The sequence below is a fragment of the Nannospalax galili genome, unplaced genomic scaffold (genome assembly GCF_000622305.1).
Source record: "Nannospalax galili isolate Female #2095 unplaced genomic scaffold, S.galili_v1.0 scaffold327, whole genome shotgun sequence".
Lineage (NCBI taxonomy): Eukaryota > Metazoa > Chordata > Mammalia > Rodentia > Spalacidae > Nannospalax > Nannospalax galili.
In genome coordinates, this window is record NW_008356950.1 from 891,126 (window position 1) to 910,538 (window position 19,413).

A 19,413-nucleotide genomic window follows, 5' to 3' on the forward strand; every position below is an offset into this window, starting at 1 on the left:
GGTTTACAGCACTTCAATTCTTAGCATTTCAACTAGGTTAATCATCCATGTGTGGTAGATACAATCAGGCAGAACAGGCAAGCTTAGCAAGTAAATCTAAATCAACATTTTAAACAGAGTTTTCTATCAAAATGCAGAGTTCTTACAGCATTCATCAAGGTATTTCATTTTTTTTCCCAACAGACAGCACAGAGCTTAATGTGATACAGGCTGAAAATTAGCATCCTTTTGTTTTGTTCATCCTGATAACTAAAACAAGGCAAGCTAAAACCAAAGGATGGGGAAATAGGGTTATTTCTGCTTGTGAGAAACTGCAAAGAGACACAGAACACAGAATCCAATAGGGATGAAGAACTGGATGAAGTCTGTGTTGTCTTACAGAGGAAAACAAGGATTCTAGGCTTTATTTATCTTAAGAGGTTAAGATAATCTGCTTTATTATTCATAAAATTTAGTTTTTCCCAGCATATGCTATAGTCCATTCACTATAATAGACATGCAAAATATCCATGTCATTTTCAGAATATCCTAAAGAGAAGGTAGTTTATCTTCTTTAAGGGAGAAGAAAACATTGAAAATTCAGAATTTTGTTGTGGCTGTTTTCAGCTCATTTAAAACCACCCCATTGTTTATACTCTGTGCTTTGTAATTAGCATTTTAAAGGTTACCTAAAAGACAGTATCTTTTTGGGTCTTTAATTCATGTTATTGCAAAAAAAAATCTTGAAAATAAAGTTTATTTCAAAAAAAGTAAATGATGTTATTTTCTTCTACAAATTATTTTGTTTCTATTTTTCCAGGTAGCTACCTTTAGAAAGTTTTTAAGTTTAATAAAGTGACATGTGATATACAGTATCAGAGATGAATCAAAGTGCTTTTATTGATTTTAGTCCCAAGTTCTAACACACTGCAATGGTATTAAATGAATGAAAAATAGTAAAAGGTTTCTGAATTTTCAGTTATACATATTTTGAAAATTAGGTCTCATCAGAAGATCTGAAGGAAGATTTGTCTATTGGAAACAGGATCATTTCCATATTTTTCTTTTTAATTCATGTCACTCCAGTAATATTAATTTTTAAAAAGTCAGCTGCTTGGCACCATTGTAGATCAGATCCTAAGGCTGATTTTATTAGGATTATCTGGTGAGCTTTGGGAAGACTCTGGAGAGCAGTGGGATGGCTTGTCGCCATAGATTGTGATGATGTGCTTTGTATGGTTCCAGTGGCGCAGAGTAAATATTACTGGGACTCTGCAGGAGAGCTGAGTGAGCCAAGCACCCTCTGTCACTGTGTATCCCTTGAGTCCAAGCATGTCACTTGAACCATTCAGCCAGAAACCCAAAAGAACTGACAGTTGGCCTGTGATTATTCCTGGTCCTGAGGCTCCCTCATGTTACCACAGTAATCAAGTCATCCTCTCAACTTGCCATTAATGCAATTTGACCCATGGGAGCAGAGATGAAATCTTTTGGGTGTGGCTAATGATGCTGTAACATAGAAAAGACATGAAATGTAAAACCTTGGTCATGCTCCATCCTTACCATGAGAAAAAGAAAAGAAAAGAAAAGAAAAGAAAAGAAAAGAAAAGAAAAACCCCACAAGACCTGAAGGTGAGAATAGAAAAAAATGCCTTTTAACAATCTCAAGTGTTTCTTTACCAAGGTGCAGCACCATTTTTTTCTTTTTATTTATTTCTTATTAATTTACTCATGCTCCAAAATTTTTATCTCCCTTCTATTTTATCTCACACTAGCAGTTATTTTCTCTGACAGTCAGAAAATTCACTTTCCTTTTATTTGTTTCAATAAATGGAAATGGAATCGTGTTTTGCAGTGAGCTCCTAAGATTTCTGATGAAAAGACAGCCAGGAGCAAGCAGCTACTCACAGGCTTCAGTGTTCCGAGTCTGTATACATCTTTGACAAGATCTTTCTTCTTTTTTTCTAGTCATGAGCTCTGGGATATCTTCTATTTTTCTCTGACTGACAGCTGGATAAGTTTTATCATTAAAAGCTGATTCTAGGGAAATATGATCCCTGCCCTCTGTTCTTTTGTAGCTGCTAAAGCTTTTGTTTTCACAACTCTTTTAGACTAACAAGAGATTATCATTACAAAAGGACATGAATATTGACCTGTCAAGCCTTGCATTGTTTAGAAAGTGCCCCTCACCCCTCAAAAAATGACTTCTCTTATCTGTTACCTAGTACTACTTCTTGCTGTTGAGAGATGACTATAGAGTGAACAGGCTCCCATCTCCCTGTTCCTTAACTTTTATCAACCTTTAGAGAAGTATCAAAGTTGTCTTCATTTTATCCTCTCAAATCAGATTCGACATTTAACATAAAAATTATCTCAGGTACACCTCCCAGGTTTGATCTATTTAGAACTGAAGTGTAGACAGTGATGTGTAATTTCTTTATGTGTGAGATGATTTTGTAATGCAGGCTATACATTTGATACAGTTTTCTTGCCACGTTCTTACATGTTTCCTCTCCTTCCAACCCTGTTCTCCAAGTACAATGTTTCAAAATGCATGCAGACTTTTGCTTTCTTAATTCCTGTCAGTCCTAAGGTCACAGATTCTACCCAGCCTGCACCTCTTGACCGAGGATTTAGGAGAGGAGTCATTGTATGTTCAACAAACACAGATTTAAAAAAATAGTTGAATAATCTGAGAGATTGACTTTGTAGTGTCTCTTTTACCATCTTAATGTTGAGCAGCTCCTGACTCACTAACCTCCAACCTCAAGCTAAACCGTTTTCTGTTTTCTCTATTGTACATCGCAGTTATTACACAAAATGAATAAGCTATGCTGATTGGCTGGAGATGGAGCTCAGTAGTAGAGCTCCTGCGTGGCATGGATGAAGTTCTGGAGTTGATTCCTAGTACCCAAGGAATGAAGCAAGGAAGAAATGAGTGAAGGAGGCCACACTGATAGATTCTATTAAATATACAAATTCATGCTCCTATGCTGAATTCTTATTTTTTTTCTTTTTGAGATACAGTGTGTGTATACACACTACTATATTGAGATACATAGTTATATTTTTCTAGCAAGAAGGGCACAATAATTGTAGAAGCATGTAACTAGATCATGTTTGTACATAGCTAGGTTATAAAATCTTAAGTATAGAGTAGAAAGAGATTTCAAATAGACAATTCTAAAACCAGCCTGCAGCATTATCAGAAAGAATTCTGACACTCCTCAGGCTTCCTCCTTTCACTTGATCCTGAGATCAAAGAACTTTTCTCCAAGTTCTTCCTAATCGCATGTCATAATCTCCAATCTCCAAACATTTTACTACAAAGAATAGCAGAATTCATATTTATTTTCCATGTTTGAAAATGAATCTGAACTTTTAACCCTTGGTTTTCACATTTGATGTGTTTGGTTTGTCTGTTTCAGTTCATGATGCAAAACAGATTCACAAACCCCTGATCATCAAGAAGCCAACTTGATGGACTACGTACGATTGGAGTAATTTGTTTCCCTACCTTGGGCCTCAATTAAAAATATTAAAGTCTGTTCTGGAATGTCAGTGGAACAAGTACAATTTTAGCAGTGAAAGTTATAAAGATAATAAAAAACATTATCTTAAATTAGTTGCTCTACAAATAAAAGCTCTGGCTGCATGATTTTGATGGTTCCTTAATCCATAACAAAATGAGCTGAGGCAACAGCATTTTTTAAATGATCTAAGAAAACCAATAGAACATGGCTCAGATATTTGGATTGGAGTAACCCGTGGCCAGGCCACACTGTGGTGAGGGGGGTGCCATAAAAGTCTAAAGATCTAGTTTCTGATATGGACCTCTTCTATTGTTTTAACAGTTCTCTGGAAAAGCAGCTAGCCTCCCTAAGATTTCATTTGCTAAGAAAATTGTGAGAAGCATTAAACCATACAATAGACTTTAACCAACTCTCTGAGGCGCATTCTTGAGTGTATTTGTAGTACTATGTATCAGGAACAGTTGAGTTACTGTCCACTCACTTCATGCTCTCCACACTGTTGGTCTGTCTCTGTTCTTTTTCTTTCTTCCCCTCCGTATTCTTTCTCTGTTTCTCCTCCATCTCTTTTCCTTCTTCCACTCCTCCATCTATTTTCTTCTTCTTCCCTCTATTACTTTCTTCTTGTCTTACAAATGAGGGTACTTCACCCCTTTACTAAGGTGGGCTAATCCCTTTGTTCGAATATCTTTTCAGAACACGCTCAAGTTATTTTAAAAATTGTTGTTTGTATGCTTTGCTTACTAAATTAGGATTTTGTTCAATTGGCTTTTGTATTCCTTGTTTTTCCTAGCATACTTCTTTGCCAATGGAAAGTGATAAGTAAATGGTACTGAATTACTAGATCATTTTGGCTCTTAGCATCTTCTTGATTTGTTTTTATTTAAATGCACCATAATTTTGTAAACCATTCTTTCTGAGCACATTAGCTACATAATGCCCACTTAGATATCTTCATTCAAGTAGCCCTCCAGATTTTCAGTTGTTCTTCCTCATCAGCAGAATCACACCGTGTGTTCCTGCTATGACCCTCTTATGCAGCCCTTACTCTCTCCTAACCTATTGCAATGTTTGAATTTCTAGACCCCAGTGTCTCTTCATGTGACACAACCTCCAAATTTGTCTTTCTAAAGCAGTTGTTTTCACTACTAATTTTCTTCCCAGAAGCACTCTTTGACTAGTTCAACTCAACCTTTTCCTATGACATCAAAATTGCTCAGTATTTTTTGGACCAGTCTTTCCTAAGTTTTATCCTACTGGGCATTTGTAAATAGGAGTATCAGATGTTCTTTTTTACAATTCTGTTCCACAATTTTATTCCTCTTTTTTCCTCATCTCTTGTATTATTTATCCAAAATGTGTCTATAGATCTTGACTCTGTCTTCTGAGACTTCATGCATGTGTCTTCTCTATTTGACAAACAGAAGTCATCGCTCCCTCTTGGATTCAGAAATACCATTATGTTCCATTCATGTCTCACTTACATCATATGCACAGTTTTTTTGTTCTTGTTTTATCATCCTCAATAAATAAATGGTTAGATCCTTAGGTCAAATACTATGTTTTATTCATTTCACCACCTTCCAGCGAATGTAGAATCCTTTCATTATAGTACATGTTTGTTTCATAATAGATGAATAACTTGATGTAGACATTTTTATGTAACCATTTGCTGCTGTAAGTTCTCTCCATTTCTGTCTTTCTCCCAAAGTTCCTGATAAAAACTTTACTATATAACTTTCTTCAGTTTCCCATTTTGCCCAAGTGGGCAAGAGAAGGAGCTTTAATATAAAATTATGTATATGGAATACCCAATTAAAAAAATAGAACTGGAAAGTTAAAAAAAAAAAAAAAAAGAATGAGGGAGGAACATTTGGCACATTCCCCAAATCTGACAGAGGAATATGGTTTCCATGTTTTACCAGCGTGATTTTGCTATGTCACTGTTATAAATTTGGCGTGCTGTTTGCAGTATTCTCTCATGTGCCTCATTCATCTGGAAGACTGCTTCTTCAAATCGTTTAACACTTGAGATAGTCCTTATACCCAGGGTTTACATAACTAGTGGTTTCCACTCTCTGCCTGCTCTCAGTTGTCCAGATAATTCAAGTAATTATTCTCACATAGAAATTAATTTTTTTAATTTATGTAATCATACCTCAATAATGTAATGTAGTTATTGATAACGTATTATGATGAGGAATTTAAGCACTTTATTGCTGAATTCACTGGCAAAATTTTCTTTGGATGGGTTTCAGTGCAGAAGAACTACCTTGTCAGTGTTGATGGTAAGCATCCATACGCATGCAATAATCAGCCAGGCTAAACCAATAGAATTCAGAGGACCTGCATGGAAGAGTGCCAGTCACATGGGCGCATATGCATACATATAGATCATTTACATACATAAATGTACATAAATGTGTGTATGTATGTTTACATAGTTGAGAAACTCTTACTGCATACAATCTGAAAACCTTTAGAAGGCATATCTCTGTTAAAGAAGACATAGTTGCATAGTAACTCTTAGTCCTCCAACTGTGCATACTTATCTTTGTATGTATGTTTATGAATGTTTTCAAGTAGAATTAGATGGCAAAGCATGTTAGCATATGTTCATAATACCAGCATTAAAGGTAATAACAGGAAGATCATGAGTTTGAAGTCAGCCTGGGCTATGTAACAAGAAAAAAACTATAGAATTATATTTAAATTTCTATTTAATCAAGACTAGGGCACTTGATAGCACTTATTCAGTTCTTTGAAAAGAAATTGGAGGCAACATATTGACCTTATTGAAAGTTTCTTTGTGTCTTTGAAAACTATTTTTAAAAACTGTCTTATCAAAAATTCAGTAAAAATACTATTTTATATGTGTTAATAAAGTATTGGTCACTGAAATTTTGGTAGTAACACACATGTATAAAATTTATAACTTACTTTTTCTCCATTTTAATTAAGTATCACATGTATTTCACTGTTGATGCAGCAACATTTAAATTCAGGCTAACACAATTATTGATGACTCTATGCGCTTTCTAAAAAAAAGTAATAAATACATCTTTTATTGACTCTGAGCTGTGTGATTGTTGAACATGCAGAGGGATACTATTTTCTCTCATTTTCTATGAAATTGAATTAGATTGTGGAATAACCACAAGCTGAATAGTGAGACAAAATGAAAAGAGAGGTAAGGGGCTGGAGAGATGGCTCAATAGTTAAGAACACTGTCTGCTCTTGCTGAGGACCTGGTTCAGTTCCCTGCACCTACATGGTGGCTAACAGCTGTCTGTAACTGCAGATCCAAAGGGATCTGATGACCTCTTCAGCACTGCAAGACTCGGGTACACTTACGTACATGCAGGCAGAACATTCGTACACATAAAATGATAAATAAAATATTAAAAAATGAAAAAGCAGCTGAAAGAGGATGATGACTCAAAGGTAGAAGAATGCATAGAAAGAGAAAATGTCAGATTCAAAGGGAGGTGATCCATGAAAACACATATATAAATGCTACATCTAAGCATCACTAAATAGAGACTTTATCAGTGTTGTTTGCTGTCACTGCTATAAAGGAATTGCTTACATACTATAGATATTTTCTTCCACATCTGAATACAAATATATACCTTTTAGACTAAAGTGTGGTTCAACTTGACTGGGGCACTAAAGACAGTCTTGTTGCTACCCAGCGGTGGTAACATTACAGTTTAACATTTGGATTTATTGTAGCTGCACTATGTTGTCACATGTTCCACAGTGGAGACAAAGACTGGTCCAAACTGAAAGTATCATCACTTCACTGGAGCCTAGTAGGGAAAGTATGAGCCTAGGGTTCAATATGCAAAGTGATGTAGCGCAATGATTAGTAAGCCACATCTTTCTATTTATATGTTTGAGGTAGCAAAAAAGCCAAAGTCGTTAAACAGGAAAGCTGAGTTTGCATGTATATGTAAGGAATTTTCAGTTTTGAGGTTTTAAATTGATGACTGCTCAAGGTTGTTTCCCATTCCACATTATATCTGGTGAACTGAATTCCTAATTCGGCCTTACTTCTGTATTGCCCACTAGTTATTTGTTTCAAAATTGAGATTTTAATCTTAAATTTAAAAACTGTATAAAAACATCTACATTGAATAATTTGTGTTCACATTTCTATTATCCCCACCGATTTTCTTAAATAGAAATGGAATGGCATTGACCATCCTTAGTGAGTTAAGGGAGATACTAGTAAGATCTTGACCTCGGCTTCAACTTTTTTGCTTTTGTCTACTCTGGGTCTTAACATTTTGCTGTTGTGTTGGTTTCTGAACTGTGTATGATTTGCCATGGTCCTGACTTTCACAGAGTAATTATTTTGATTAAGTTAGACGATTAAAGTAAGTCTTGCATGAGGAAAGAATACTGTGGGGAGTCAGTGATGGATGGACTCCAGTCTTTGGAGTGTTCAGTTCTGCCAGTATTTTCCAGTTGAGTGAATCATCACTTCCTAGTTTGGTTTTTGTGACAGCGAATGGGTTGTTAGACCTGAGTGTTTTCGAGGAAAAGAAGTCACAAAGAGATCAAGACGGAGAGAATACAGTGTTAATATCCACATGTGTTCTTGTAATTTTTCTGATTTTTTTATTTGTTTTGATGAACAACATCATCACTGAAATAATTAGTGCTAATTAATATCTGTGTCATTTTTGGTAAATGGTAGTTTAGTGTTACAATTAGACTAATTAGTGTACACCATAGCTTAGTGACATGACAAATCATAGAGCAGAACACGTTGACTCTTACCCGGTGTGATATATGAGCTAATCCCCTCGCTCAATAATGACAAACGTAGAGAAACAGGGAACTGGACAGCGACAACAGAGACAACTGTAAGGCATTGTTTCCACATAACCAGTGTTTTGTGTTGCTGCCAAGTTCCTGAACACTATGGATTACTGTCATTTTATGTTTTGCTTCCTTTCTTATTGGTAAAAATGTCTCTGATTGCAATTTTCCAGAATAAAATCATGAATGAATAAAAAACCTAAAACTCAAAGATGCTATCCATGTTCCCTGGATTTGTGTATGCTGTATCATGTTCAGTCTTTCACTCTTTCAGAACAATTCACAGTCTAATTGACAGCTGCCTGCATCTTTCATTTGTTTTCCAGAACCCATGCGGACCCCAAAGACTTTAAAGATTGCTGAAATACAGGCAAGACGCATCGCTGTGGACTGGGAGTCCCTGGGCTACAACATTACTCGCTGCCACACTTTTAATGTCACTATCTGCTACCATTACTTCCGTGGCCACAATGAGAGCAAGGCAGACTGCTTGGACATGGACCCCAAAGCCCCTCAGCATGTTGTGAACCATCTACCACCTTATACGAATGTCAGTCTCAAGATGATCCTGACCAACCCAGAGGGAAGGAAGGAGAGTGAAGAGACCATCATTCAGACTGATGAAGATGGTATGCTCCTGTTTCATTGTCTTCCAGAGGGGTGATTTTATAACAGGAACAGTGTGCTTTCTTTAAATTCATTACCCAATACTGAACTGGTATATGAAATCTGATAAATTCTCTCCATGCCCGTTAACTTTGAAAAGAGTTTTCCTTTAACAGAGCTTGTGTTCCTCAGGAAGAATCTAAACATTAAATGGCATGTGCCTATCCAGGCTTCTCTTTTTAACAATGATAATAAAAGCGTCAATGGCATAAAAAGCTTAAAGATTTTTTTTTTTTTTTTACAAAATGTGAAAAAATTTCATTATCCATAGCATTATTGGTAAAATTCACTTTATGACAAACATTGTGTAGCAGCACCTTACAAACAACACTGGCTGCCATTGTTTTCCTAATATTCGAAAAAAAATTTTACCCACTCCATTTAATTCTAGATGGGTTTATTTGAGTTTAAATATAAAAGAAGACAGCAGGTTGTATTAGTCAGTCTAAATAAAAGCTCTAAAGAAAATAATAGATCTTATATAGATCTCATTACAATCCAAAATACTGAACTTTGTCCGATTTCTATGCTATTCATGGATAATTAAGTCATAAAAACACATATTTATAATAATATAATATGGGGGCTGGAGAGATCGCTCAGAGGTTAAGAGCACTGACTGCTCTTGCAGAGGACTCAGGTTCGATTGCTAGCACCCAAATGACTGCCAACAACCATCTGTAAATCCAGTTCCAGGGGAATCGGACACCCTTTTCTGACCTCTATGGGCACTGCATGACACAGGTGCACTTACATACACGCAGGCAAGAGAATTATAATATGTGCACCTTTGTCCTAACAACATAGTACATTAACATGAATGTCAATTCATTTCCTTATTAAACAAAAATGTGTACAAAAAGGTCAAAACTCTTACTGTTCTACTACTAATAATGTGTCTTTAGTATGACATTTATTTTGTACATTTTCTTTTGTAAATGAATGTATGTAGGAAGAAGAAGCCCTGCTATAAAATGATCTGAGGCACAGTTTAACTGGGAATCCAGATTTACAAATCTTTCCACATTTCTGGTTCTGTGTAAGTGACAGAGCAGAGTGAGGCCTGTCCACTCTAAATGTCTTCTTGAATAGCTTAATGGAAGGCCTGCATTTTTATTTGGGTTTCAAAATAAAGGGTGTATTTTACTACCAGGCCCTCAAAGCCTCTCCTGTGTCTTTATCTGTATCTTTTGGTGCCTACCAAGTATAAGGTAACCACAAAATAACTCAGTGTGCCATGGTTTCTAGAAATACTTCATATTTCACATTTTCTACTCTGAAAAGTAGAAGTGACTCTAGTTTGTCCTGATGCTTTGTTATAGAAAACTGAGAGCCTTTCCACAGGATTTAGCTCGTACTGAAGCAAAGAGTCCATGTAGTCCTAAAGCCATTCTCATATTACTAACATTTCAGAGAGAAAAAAAAAAAAACTTGAGACTTATTCATGATGAATCCATATTTGACACGTTTGAGTTAATCAAAAGTGCCTATCTCAGTTACTCTGTTGGTTGAACTTCTTGAAACCAGTGACAACAAGTCAAAACAAAAACAAAAACAAAAATTTGTTTAAATAACAAATCAGACCTACTTTATAAACATAAAAACTCTCAGTCTAATCTTCCCTGACACTCCCCCACCTCCCCCTCTGTGTGTGTGTGTGTGTGTGTGTGTGTGTGTGTGTGTGTAAAAAAAATGTGTGTATCCATAAAGGAATGGGAAAGAGTAATGGGTTCATAGGTTAATAACAGAAATGGGAAGTCTCAGTGCAGATGTTCTGGAAAGTTTCTCTTCTTGTAAAGCAGGATAGAGGTTGCAATGTCTGTTTCACACTAGAGGTTTGTAATCCATGTTTTTAGGAATAAAGTAGTCAAATACTTTGTTGGCTTGCTTAAACTGCAAAACCATGATAAAATTCAGCCATGTGAGTGCCTTTCTTTCTTTAGCCAGTCACTTTAACAATGCAATTTCTCCTCATGGGATCCTTTGATTTAGTTTGTTAGTTTGCCTTTCCCACAAACAAAAGAATGCAAATCAGGCATTTATAGTGTTTCTTGAATTGCATTAAATTTTTAAACTACATTTTTTGTTACAAAGATGACTATGTTAATAATCAGGTAATAAATTACTGTGAAATTTTACTCTAAACAGATCAAGCACATCATAACTGTGATGTTTAGATTGCCTGGAGTCAGTTTCATGTATATGCAGTGGTATTTCTAGATTCTAATTTCACTATTATTCTCAGGTCTTATTTTATTTTTAACTTTTGCTTTGAACAATATGTTACAGGGTTCAGTGATACAACGTTGCGCATTATTATTTCATAGTATGACAACAAAGTAATCCCCTCTGAGTGGTAGAGTGTTTTCTTTTTCTGGTTTTTCTTCTGTTGTATGTAATATTTAATGACTGATGTAGAATGTTTTATGAAGTATTTATGAGTAACTCATTCTTCAGGTCTGCCCATGTGAGCCAGAGTTTCTACACAGAATACTTGATGTATCTTAATGTTCCAAGGTGGAGAAGAATAACTAAATCATTGTTGTGAAGATCAATGGATTATGATGATCTGATTAAGTCCATCTTACTAAATTATTGCTGCCCTATATACATAGGAAAAGAATAAATTATCAACCATCTAATAAAGGGATATAATTATATGAAAAGAATTCTGGGGACAGCCATAAATCAAACTCCTAAAGCTAGAACCATTTCCAATCAGAACCTTAGGATAGAATTTATATTTAATTTATTGCACACCGTTTTTAATGCATGGGTAGAATTTTTTTGTATAAGGTTTTGTTTTCATTTTTTATTCCCACATTCACGAAAATCAATATTATGAGGTTAGCTCAGCAGAAAAGCTTGTTTGGGGACATTATTTCTAAGACTACAAAGCTATTTTTAAATGTACATTGATTACATTTTAAAGGCTACACTGCTTGTTCAATATAATCTTTCTCCACCCCTATTTTATTTTTCCTTTTCTTTTCCATCTTGGAAGTTATATTTGAACGACTTCCTTATACAAAAAAAAATAAAATAGCTGAAGCAGCTCTCATATAAATCACAGACACAGGAAGAAAAGTCAGCATTCTCTCTCCATTAAAAGTTGTTGGTGTGGAATGTGAAGTGACATTTCTGCAATCTGTAGCCAGACATGAAACGGCTTTAGCAACTTCATTCTGTATTTATAAAATTATAACTAGAGACATGTCCTATGTGTGCACAGTTATCATCCTCCTTAAAATGCAGAAAACAGGCGAATATTAATGGTCTGCACCCACACTCATCCCACCTTCGTTTGTGTGTTTGTTGTAGGCCAATGAAATAGTCCTTTCTCCCACTCACTACACTAGTCCAAGTGAAGATTGCCACGTTTTGTTCATAATTTTCTCAAATGCTTTCCTTCTTGTACGTGGGACCTGTAGGTATTCAAAGGAGAATCTATTAGCACAGTAGAACTTATATGCGAGAAAGGGTAAAAATATCTAAGTTTTAGGAAAGTGACTGTCCACTTCTTCCTGTCTTTCAATGCAGAATTATACAAACATTTAAAACCTCCCCTAGTTGTGAATAATTTGAAGTATATTCATTCCATCTCATATTGTTCATAGACCAAAATATGTTAGGTGAACATAGGTTGTTTTAATGACAAGTCCTCATTATATGGGGTTTCGCCTCTTCCTACCTATATTTGCCACTTTCCTTGAAGAATGTGTAAAGAAAAAAGTGTATTTTCCTTGGCTGCAATCCTAAACTGTCATTTCAGTGGAACGGAAACAACAACATTGGACAAAAAACCAATGTCCCTGGCAGCCTGTGCATAGCCAGAAATTGTGCACAGTGGCTGTCAGGACCTCTGCCCTGATGCGTTGAATGGCCCATGCTGATGGCACAGAGCCGGGGTGAGAGATGCGCACCTGACAGGGGCATGGACATACCTTCCAAAGTTAGGGCTGGCATGCTTTTGGTTTATATGGTTTCTTTCCTTTATGAATTTATTATTTATGTGCCACCACATGTCGCCTTTCTCAGAGGTCATAATATCATTCATAGTCTCCTTGTAGAATGGAAATAAATCTTATTCTGGTGACATATCATTCAGAATTTCTTGATGCTGCTAGCCATGAAACAAAGCATTTCCTTTGATCCAGTGATTTTTAATTTATTTCAATCCTCATGAAATTGCTCTATACTTCGAAACGGCATTTCTGGATAATGTCATGTGTGAAGTTCACTGAAACGTTAGATTAAGGGAAAATATTAATTAAAAAAACATACTTGCCCAATACTGGGTTGATATTTTCAAAAAGAATTTTCAGAGTCAAGCGTGTTAGATGTATCATAAAACATCATACACCAGTATGTTAGATGTATTTGTAAAACACAGAAGTAGAATCTAGAATCCTTTATGAATAAATAGCCAGGTTTAAAATATAAATTCATAGTAGCTGAAGTATTTTGTATTTTAGCAACAATAAGCAACACATAATTAAATACTCTGGGTTTGCTAATTATTAAGCTTTCACAACTAAGAACTGGAACTAGGGATGTACTCAGTTGATTGAATGCTTGCCTAGCATGCATGAAGACTTGGACTGCATCCCAAGCACAGGCACAGTATAAAACAGGGCATGTTTTCACTTCCCTGTAGTACTAGCTAACATTCTAGAGGTAGAAGCAGGAGGATCATAAATTCAAGGTCATCCTCAGCTATAGAAGTTCAAAGCCAACCTGAGCTATCCTCAGCTATATGAGAAGTGCAAAGCCAACCTGGGCTACATCAGACCCTGCCCAAAATCAAACAACAGCAGCAACAAAAACAAAGAAAGACTGCAATTAAGTCTCCTCTAACACAAGGGCTGGAACTGCACTTGGTAGCAGATGCTAGGCCCTGGGCTTGGTCCTCAGAACCAACAAATGGCAAAACCAAACATGTTAAGAGATCCTTGAATGCAAACCTGTTTGTTGTTAAGAAACCAATTTCTTAGCTCTGAAAAAGTAAAATTCGTTTAGAAGAGTGAAGCAGTTACATTTTAACATATTTATCTTTAACAACTTTTAAAAAATTATAATGATCAGTGCTGTCTTTTTAATTATAGAAAATTTAATAAGTATAGCTATAAAAGTCAGGGTGATTATTAATGGGCATTTCAAGTCAGTGCTGTGTGATTTGGCTTTTGAATCTAAGCAGTGTTAATTATGAGTATAATTCATTATTTTATGAACTTTGTTTATGGAGACTCTTTAGGGGTTTATCATAATCTTCAAACAATCTTTAAGGGAAATACATCTCTGTTCTTGAGGCAAATTACAAATCAGATCTTCGTGTTATTAGAGGTATACAACAGTGGAAACTAGACTGCATGACTACCACTCTCTAAGGTGATAGAATATTCATTTAACAAAAATAACTTTGCATTTCTGTATTTTCTGCTTTAGAAACTTAAAGGCTGATTTTTGGGGTCTGTGTTTCAGAGACAAGTCAGGAAACTGTTCATATTACTTATTTCTAAGGACATATTTTCACTGCATTATATCAACTTTAAATTGCATTCATATATTTGGCATGACTAATTTTTTTGTCTTTATGATGCTTGTGTTCTTACCACTGATGCATGTATTTATAGTGCCTGGGCCTGTGCCAGTCAAATCCCTCCAAGGAACATCCTTTGAAAACAAGATCTTCCTGAACTGGAAAGAGCCTTTGGAGCCAAATGGAATCATCACTCAGTATGAGGTACGGGAAGAAGGATGTTATTTGAAACATAGATGAAAAGAATGAGGTAGCCAAGAAGAAAAGGTGAGGGGGAAGTAATGGAAGAGGATAGAATAGTAATAAGATGAAAATATCATAGGCACTCCTTTATTTTCATTCACAATTTCTTCTATTTAAAATTGAACAAAAACCTCAAGCATCATAGAGTATTTAGAATTTTCAGATTCTTAGAGTGCAGACTTGTTTTTGCATCTGTGTTTGTGTTGGTGGATCTCGATTGTCCTTGTCAAATAGACTGACTTATGGTTATAATGAATAAGCCTGTAAAACACTTAATAATATCCCTGTTTCTGAAATTAAGGAACTTATATCACACTGTTTTAGGAGAGGCCATTAAATGGTAATGGTTTCAAAGTAACTATTCCCCACCTCCCCAAAAAGGAAAAATAGGTTGAAACCTGATTCTGAATTTTGTTAGACCTTTAAGTATAAATCACTGTTTTCAGCTATAAGAAACTAAAGAGAAGAAATAAAGCTACTTTGGTTGTACAGTTGTGTCCCTGTATACTCAGTTATGATTACAGCATAAACATTTCAATTTTTAGTGCCTATGGAATGAATCATAGGGCCAAGAATGATGGGTGCTTTTGACTATCTCTAAATATTAGTTTTGTAGAATTTGTTTTTTCTCCCCCTCCCCATTTTTCAGAGTTTCTCCTTGTAGCCTCAGCTCTCCTAGGATTTGTTATGTAGACCAGGCTAGCCTCCATCTCACAGAGACCTGTCGCCTCTGCTTTGAGCGCTAAGAGTAAAGGCATGTGCCATCATGCCTGATGTCTTTTACCATTTTTAAGAAGACGGTTTTGCTGAGTTACACAGCATGGCCTTGAAAACACTGTGTGACTTAATCTGGCCTTCAATTTGTGATTCTCCTAACTCAGTCTCCCAAGTAGCTGAGGTCACAGGCACCAGGCCTGTATAAAATTCGTTACATACCCTTTAGACAGAGATTTAAAAACTTTCTGTTGAAGACTTTCTATTTTAATGTACATTAAAGTATAAAAGCAGAAACTGTGCATGTACAATGCGTGTTTAAATAGAGCAATTTTTATTAGATTTTTTACAATGTACATGGGTGAGAGATTTTAACATACTTCTGACAGTCTTCACACTGTATTATTGGAATAGCTAAAATTCTTGTTTACAGAATAAAATGCATTCATTTTAGTAGTACTTTTAAAAATCTATAGCGCTACATAAATAGTCAAACAATATTAAAACCTAATTTAAAATTCAGATCTTCCAGTAAGGTAACAGCTCCTCATGGAAGCATACGTGGACACTGTCCATTTAAGGACTTATTTTGTATTGAAAACATGTTACACCTTGAAAGAGCATTCAAAAGACTTACATGAAGTAGACTATATACACATGAACTTATTAGTATGTCTTGTTAAAAATACCTGGGCCAGGCGTGGTGGTGCACACCTTTAATTCCAGCACTTGGGAGGCAGAGGCAGGCGGATCTTTGTGAGTTCGAAGCCAGCCTGGTCTACATAGTGAGCTCCAGGACAGCTGGGGCTACCAGGACACCCTGTCTCAAAAAAGAAAAAAAAGAAAAAAACGCCTTTTCTTAGCTGGGTGTGGTGGGACATGCCTTTAGTTTCAGCATTCAGGAGTCAGAGTCAGGTGGATCTTTATGAGATCAAAGCCAGCCTGGTCTCCATAGCGAGTTCCAGGTCAGCTAGGGCTACAAGGAGACCTGGTCTCTGATCTCTATATATATATATATATATATATATATATATTCACACACCCTTTCTTGTTCTCCTTTCTCTTAAGGGTTTTTGATTGAACATTTTAATACATATATATTTGTCAAGTTAGATGTACATCTCATACAATAGTAGATGGATGATAGATGATAGATTGAAAAACATGATAGATGGATTAATGGATGATGATAGATACATAGATACATGGAAGATGGATGGATGGATAGATAGATGAATGTTAGATAGATAGATAGATAGATAGATAGATAGATAGATAGATAGACAGATTTAGTCATAACAAACTAGAAAGAAAAGAAGTAGAAAAAAAAATGTAACATGAGGCCCTTACATACTACTAACTTATTCGGAAAGAAATAGCATACAGTTGTATTATGCCTTCATTTAATACATAATAAGAAATACATTTCCTAAAACAGGTGAGCTATAGCAGTATAAGATCATTCGACCCAGCAGTTCCAGTGGCCGGGCCTCCGCAGACTGTATCCAATTTGTGGAATAGTACACACCATGTTTTTATGCATCTGCACCCTGGAACCACCTACCAGTTTTTCATAAGAGCCAGCACTGTCAAAGGCTTTGGGCCAGCCACAGCCATTAATGTGACCACAAATATCTCAGGTAAGCAAATGATAAGATGCAAGTAAAACTGCCTATGCTCCTGGTTCATCACAGCATATCCTAGAGACTCTGTCATATACTATGTTACTAATGTGGCTTAATGAATCTTTCTTGCCACTATGCAGGGTTGAGGGCACTTTATAGTATTATTTTACTATTTGAATACAAATTATTATTGGCTATCTCTTCAAATCCACACACTTCTCAAATAGTCATTAAAAATGGCAATGTTTTAAAACGTTATAGTATGTCTTTACTAGAAATCTTGCCAGGGGCTGGAGAGATGGCTCAGCAGTTAAGAACACTGGCTGCTCTTGCAGAGGACCTGGGTTTGGTTCCCAGCACCCACATGGCATCTCACAATAGGCTGTAACTCCAGTTCCAGGGGATCTAACGTCTCTGGCCTCCTTGGGCATTGCACAACACAGGTGCACAATACATACATGCAGGCAAAACACTCATACATGTAAAGTAAAAGTAAACAAATAAAAGATTATATTAATCTCTCCAACTTTATTACAAAGGTTGATAGGCCTTTTATTATGCTTTTGAAGAGGTGATTTTATGGTTTCAGGTATGTACTATACATGGACTTTAACAGCAGTAGAGGCTTCTAGCTCTAATATTAGAATACCTCCTACTTTCTCTGTTTTCCATTTTCCTTAACATCCTAATAATTTTAAACAAATACAAACTTTTCTTTCTCACTCATAAAATGTCTCACATAAATGCATCAGATTTTTCAGAGTAGGAACATGCAGGAGTCTCTTAAGTTGGTCAGCAAATATAATTAGATTTCACTTTCTATTATAGTCACAATTTTATAATGTGCATTTGACTAGATTGCTTACAGATATTATTTCTCCTTCAGTCAAATCATCAGTTAAACTTGTTTCACTTCTTATAGGGTGGGTATTATTGTGAGGCACCCTAAGTCTATTGTAATTAATAAAGTATTTCATCTTATTTAAAATTACTAATATATATATTATGTGTAACTTAGTTAAGTTTGAAAAAGTGTTTTGAAAATCAGCCACATACTAAATACCAGTTTGACTTTGTGAATTTCTTTAGTTCATTTTCATAATAGCTATACATAATATGCACTAGTAGCCCACCACAATACACATTATAAATTTTTAAGATTGTTCTGAAATCTACACAGTTGAATCAAGATGAAAACACACACTATCTAAATTGCTTTAAGTCGAAAATTTTATTTGGAAATATCTTGAGTATAATATAAATTTTAAAAATTGACATTATCAATAAAAGTTATCCAATATCTTGTCTTGCATACAATTTTATTTATAATAATATTCTAGTAAAATTAACATTTTAAGATATCCATTAGATTAGGAAATAATAATATATTAAGCTGCCACTTCATTTCCTGCTGGAAAATTTCTAAAATGTTGAATCACTTTATTTGAATATAAGACTTGGTGATGTTATGGCAAGTTTCCTACCGTCTATAATTAACAACAGCTGTATAATTGAGTAAACTACTTCTATAGAGATAGCTGTAAATTTTATATAAGCTTAAAAACAGCTTTATGCAGCTATACCTTCCTGAGAGCTAATTAGCAATAGATGTAAATTTCTTAAAGTTCAGATATTTTATCTTGAACAGGAAATTTATAATTGTAGACCAAAACACCAATCTGTTGTTCTCTGAATTATTTAACTCTGATCTTACTTGTTGCAACCTAAAAGTGAGTACTCAATTTTACTTTAGAAACGTGGTTGCCCTTACTATAAGATTGAGAGCAACTAGCAACTACATAAAATTTTAAGATGATTTGTAGTTATCAATCCCTTGAGTTTAGTAATTATATTTCTCAATGTTTTAAAAATGAAGTGTGGTACTATATCTGTGAATACCACTGTTTTTCCAAATTAGCTGTCTTATTCCCACATTCATATGTTAGTTCTACTTTTAGTTCTATTTCAGAGAATATACATTTTTTATGTTTATAGCACATCTTACAAAACTTTGCTTATCATTTGTATTTACTAAATAATGACAGAGTGAAATTCTTCCAAAAATTTGTCACTTGGCCTTTGCTGTCAAGTTTGGCTGATAATGCTCATGTTTCAATGAGTACCCTTCCCTTTAATATCTTTTGGTATGGAAAAGTTCAAGATTAGGAAACCTCTAAGCCTCAATTAAACAGTATCAAATATTTTTTTAAATTTCTACTTTTTTCTTTTCAAGAATGTAACAATTGATACACTAGTTCTTGCTTACTGAAAACTAAGAATTCCTTTC

General features: G+C 35.2%; 1 protein-coding gene across 7 annotated transcripts in view; it reads left to right on the forward strand.

Annotated features, from left to right (window-relative positions):
• Nucleotides 1-19,413, forward strand: part of Ptprk (protein tyrosine phosphatase receptor type K) — a 573,501-nt gene that overhangs the window by 431,363 nt on the left and 122,725 nt on the right. For all 7 annotated transcript variants that reach the window (XM_008854753.2, XM_008854752.2, XM_008854754.2 and 4 more), the window contains exons 8-10: nucleotides 8,666-8,968; nucleotides 14,639-14,748; nucleotides 16,940-17,141. In XM_008854753.2, coding sequence (XP_008852975.1) covers nucleotides 8,666-8,968; nucleotides 14,639-14,748; nucleotides 16,940-17,141 — 615 coding nt within the window. The remainder of the gene's footprint in view (nucleotides 1-8,665; nucleotides 8,969-14,638; nucleotides 14,749-16,939; nucleotides 17,142-19,413) is intronic.